This window comes from Silene latifolia, unplaced genomic scaffold (genome assembly GCF_048544455.1).
Source record: "Silene latifolia isolate original U9 population unplaced genomic scaffold, ASM4854445v1 scaffold_264, whole genome shotgun sequence".
Classification (NCBI taxonomy): Eukaryota; Viridiplantae; Streptophyta; class Magnoliopsida; order Caryophyllales; family Caryophyllaceae; genus Silene; species Silene latifolia.
This window is the reverse complement of record NW_027413207.1, coordinates 196,980-202,296: the sequence shown is the minus strand read 5'-3', so window position 1 is coordinate 202,296 and position 5,317 is coordinate 196,980. Positions and strand designations below refer to the sequence as shown.

At 36.7% G+C, this 5,317-nt stretch overlaps 1 protein-coding gene across 1 annotated transcript; it reads right to left on the bottom strand.

Moving 5' to 3' along the window:
• Positions 1-3,912: 3,912 nt before the first annotated feature.
• On the bottom strand, positions 3,913-4,932 carry LOC141639048 (protein FAR1-RELATED SEQUENCE 5-like). The gene has a single exon (XM_074448231.1). It carries the CDS (start codon positions 4,930-4,932, stop codon positions 3,913-3,915), a length of 1,020 nt encoding a protein of 339 aa, XP_074304332.1.
• Between the last annotated feature and the right edge of the window lie 385 nt (positions 4,933-5,317).

Here is a 5,317-nt window from a genome sequence, read left to right as displayed (position 1 = left end):
GGCCTCGTCTCCTTTGCGTCTTTACGCTTTTGTTACTCCCAATGTAAGGCACTCATTTGCAAATATTTATTTTTATTATCGACTTGAATTGGTGTTGTCATATAATCTCCTTTATCGGCTTGTATTGTACTATTTGGATCTCAATGATTCTCTCGCGTATTATTTGTAGGGAATTATATGTGAAGACGACACTGATTATGATCAATTGAAATTAGTGAGTCTCTCTCATTTTCGTTTCATTTCTATTATAATGTCTAATTTTTGGCTGGTTGTTTTCACTAAGGTAACCATATGTTTTTCAAACCCAGATGTTCTTTCCATTCACACTTCCCGAGCTGTTCCTGATCTGTGTAAACTTCATGACCCGAACGATTGAAGTTATCCACCCAAAGCGACCTAAAAGTCTGAATTTCATTGGACCTGTCCGGATGGTGGTGAGTATTTGTTCCTACTTCCCTCTATACTTTACAAAGTTTCATTGTCGATTTCATTCCATCCATGTTTTGTGACGTTAGCCCTCGATATCTTTCTTTTAGAGGGATTTTATTCGGCGCGAAATGACTACCAAATCGACCAGATTCGGGCCAGTTCAATTTTATAAATGTGAAGAATTTGTGCCCAAAATGCACATGATTGATGATGTGGATTACGGCATTTACCTGATGTGTTACATGGAGACATATGCAGGCTGCCGTCAAGCCCTCAAAACACAAGTCGTAAATGTAAGAAGTGTCTTTTTCTCTTCCCACACGGTAACCAATTCAGTAGATACATCAATCACACTGATAGTCATTTGCCTTTCACCACGCAGACCAGGACAGAAGCTGCAGTTGACAAAGTCCTTTTTAGACAGAAGCTGAAGTACTGTTTTGCTATCCTCACATGTGCTCAAAATGAACTGTCGAACCAAGTGTTGATATCTGCAAGGCGTCTCAACATCAAAACTGGGTAAGCAGTCCTTCTTTTCGTAAAAACTTATTTGAGTTGTTAATGTTTTACTTTACACCAACTCGTTATTTCTTTACCATTTCTTTTAAAGAAAACAAGCTGTTGAAGAAGTCAGCTACTCTGATTCGCATCTTTTGAATTATGTGTTCTCACCGTCAGATGGAGATGCAGCTACATAGTAATAATATTCGTATACTATCATATTTGAATTATCGAAATTATTCCATAACCTCTGTGGTAATTATTATTACCACATACTCACTATATTGTGTTTATTTCAGCGACGTCGTAGTTCAGACAAACTTCGGGGAATTAACAAAAGAATGCATGTCCTCTTTGAGACCTCGGAAATGGGTTGCTGATATGGTACTCTTACTCCATATGTAATGACTTGTCTTTTTCCATTTTACACAGCACCTAACAGCATTCATGGAACAAATGCAGGTAATTGACATGTTTGGGATATATTCAACTATACACTCTCCGGATTTGTTGTATATTCCAACAACTGCACGTGTGAGCACCCCCTTTTTTTGGTTGTACCTCAATAACCAATATTACTACATGAATGTTACAGATTACTTATGTGTCTTTTTATTTTGTGTTACAAATTTTACGCCTGTCCCATCCGTTGGCATGTATATTGTGTTCCTTCTTCATATCCACGTGTGAGCACCCCCTTTTTTCGATGTGTCTTTTTATATTGTGTTAAGATTTTTATCCCCATCATCGAAAAGGATCACTGGTTTCTTTGTGTGTGTGACCTAGATATGAAGAAGAACTATGTCCTTAACTCGTTACGTTCTAAGGATCCCCGGGCTGATTTGGAGATTCTTTCTTTGAGTGGTACACACTAGCAGATTTTAACCTCTTTTTTAGTAATTTCCTTTTTTTTAACTCTAAACCTTTCAGATTAAATTTATTCTCCTTGTTGTAGGTTAATAATGTCGTTCGTATTTTATGCCGTTCGAGAGGGTACAAGCACTTTGTAGGTGTTCCGCTAGCTGAATTTGAACATCAGAATGTTCCACAGCAGCCAAACTTGTAAGTTCATCTCTTTTATATCCTGTTTTCTGACGTTAGCCACTCGGATTTTAATGGGTTGTTCTTGTGGTATGCTTGCGAAGGCATGATTGCGGTCTTTATGTACTCAAGTGGTTAGAAGCTGGTCGTGACAGATCTAAGTGGGAAGTTGCAAGCTATTACAAGGTTTATTCCACTTATACCTTTTTTTTTATTTTATTTTTATTTTTTTACCTTTGGCGTGTTTAATAATTGTTGGAGATCATTTATAACATCAAAGTTGTTATACAGGCTATGGCTGCATATAGAAAGGTAGTTGCGGTCACCTTATTACGATGCCAAGAAAATCAGCGAAAGGTATTATTTATTCATTTTGTTTCCCCATGATCATTTTTCTTCCGTCTATAGACTTATGTTTTCCGCCCGCCTATATGTCTGATATGTAGATTTTTAGGTATTAACAGCTATATGATGTTATTTTTTCTTCTGTCCATATACTCATGTTGCCGTCCCACTTTTTGCTATTTAGATATTTTGAGTGAGGTGATCCCTAGAAGGCAGAAGTATGGTTCTAATCAATCAAGGAGTGTGCCCTCTTTTGTCGAGATGCGTTATAGTGCAAAACTCTTAGGACTGTTTTGTAATATCTTTTGTTTAGGGGTGTAATGAAAATTGTAATATGAACTTGATCAAGAGTTGTGTCAAGTGGACCGACATTTATGACAATTGGCTAGATATCATTTTGGATAATCCGTATTAATTGGAGTTGGCAATGTGCAAGGATGGTTACGCACTACGGTTTCTTAGTTGACGGTTTTGTTTTTAATACTTTAGGAGATAAAAAGGCGTAACTCTGACCTCGGTTCATTGTCGAATGTTGGCTTAAAACTGGTAGGCAGGAATTACGTTACTAGTTACGCCATCTAACAACGGAGACACATCAATTATATTTCCAGATACGTCAAAATCACTTTTACACTCAAGTACAATTTTTACTCAAAAGAATAACTGGCCGTTCATTAGTTAAAGGTTTTCACAATTTCAAATTCGCCACCAAATTGTTACAAGACCCCAAAAATGTTAAGATGGTCGATTTCACCACGTCTTCGAGAATTAGTATTACTACCATATATGTCTTCAACCATGGTCTTACAGAGCAATTTACATAATATTTTTTTCGATGATATTTTCATGAAAGCACGCCATCTTAAACATGATACGCATCAATTATATTTCAAGATACGTAAATCAAACATTGGAAAACATTAGTATTTTATTGACAAATACGAGTCGGAGTTACACCTTTTAAATAAAATATGGTTTGGGCCGTTCCAAAATTATGGTGTTCATAAATCTATGACGGTTGATTTCACCACGTCTTCGAGAATTAATATTACTACCTTACATGTCTTCAACCATGGTCTTTCAGGGCAATTTACATAATTTTTTTTCGATGATATTTTTATGAAAGTATGCCATCTTAAACCTGACACGCATCAATTATATTCCAAGATACGTAAATCGAACATTGACAAACATTAGTATTTTATTGACAAAATATGAGTCGGAGTTACACCTTTTAAATAAAATATGGTTTGGGCCGTTCCAAAGTTATGGTGTTCATAAATCTATGACAAAAAATGTTTGTTCCATATAAAATTTTTGTAGTTACACCAGTTGACTTATGTAAATTCACGAAAAAAAAGGGCGTAACTATGGTATTTCACTGTGTGTCATTCCTTCCTCTTGATTACTGTAATCTTTATATTTCTTCTTTTTTTGTCTGCAATATCCATCTGTTATCCCTTCAATTTCTCAAACCTGCATCAAAGCCTTCCAAATTTAAAGCTAAAATTATAATCATAATTAGAGTCAGAATTGTATATTCCCAACTGTTGTCTACAAAAATTAGTATTTTACCTGATCAGAACTTGATGCTTTTCATGCTCTCCCGGGGCAATTCCGACTATCATGGAATCCCAATTCACCACAAGCATTACATTTTCTCGGCGCTTTCTTATGTTCTTGCACAGCTTTATCCTTTTGGGATACAAGTCGTTTTCCAGACCCCTTAGTCTTTGATTGTATAGGATTTAAAACCGTAACTTCAGTCGGTATCTTTGTACCTAACAACATTTCAAGCTCTTTATTTTTGTTTCTGGACTTTTCACATGTGACACCACTACTACATTCAGACGGGCTACTTTCTAAGATCATCTTGTCCTTGAAACCTTTAAGTAGGTCCATTAACTCATCGATACACTCCGGCTTCTGTTCTGCTATTGTCACACAGGAGAATAATTCAAACCATAGGTTGCCAAGCTTGATTTTCTGAACCTCTAAAGCACTGCAATCTTCATTCAAGGTCTCAGGCAAATTACCACAAAGTGGCTGACATAGAACCAATTTGCTCCATCTACTTAGCAAATAATGGTTGGGAACTTTCTCAAATTCTTGTTCCTTCAACACATAGAGAACATGTCGGCACAGGATACCATGCCTCTCAAATTTTTTGCATGAGCAGCTTAACTTCACTCCATCAAGAATAAATCCAACATAATATACCTTATTTATCTCACGATCATGGATGGGAATGTTGTCTGATGTATTAACCCCTAAAAATTTAACCCCACAAGTAAAACAGGCAGCGTTCCACTCGACCTGAAATTCAGAAAATATGACCGGAGTGTAAAACACAGAAGCGTGCTTCTCCAAAGGGTGAGGTGTTTTTAGACTAGGGAAAGATTTTTTTGAATCGACAATTAATTTGGACTGTTCCCATCTTTGAGCGTCCATAGCACTTTCAAATATCATAAGAAACTCCACCAAAGTTAAGTTTGGATTCATGAAATTTCCGAAAAAGCTATTTTCGGACTCAGATCTAGATGTGGTCCACATTAGTCCACCTAAAAACAAATTTCTGAAATATGCTGGGATCCAGGAAGCTCTCATGTCAAACATTGAAGTCAGCCATTCATGTTCGGTTAACCCGTATCAAGATATAACTGAACACCACCGTTCCTTAAACTCAGCCGGCTCAATGTCTTCTGCCCATACACACGCACATAGCTCTTTCATGAAGTTTGTTTCTCTATAAAGCGTAGAGCCCATTTTATCAGGTAGTTTTTTCATAATGTGCCACATACAATACCTATGATGAGTTTTGTCCTTGAACACTTTTTTAACCCCTGCCTTTATGCCGGCATCCTGGTTATAATTATGCACTTAGGATACTTTCTACCTATTGCGGTCAAAAAAGATTCGAAAAGCCATGCAAAATCGTCATCAGACTCATTTCATAGAAGCCCCGCTGCAAACTTCACACATTTTTTGTGATTGTCAACCC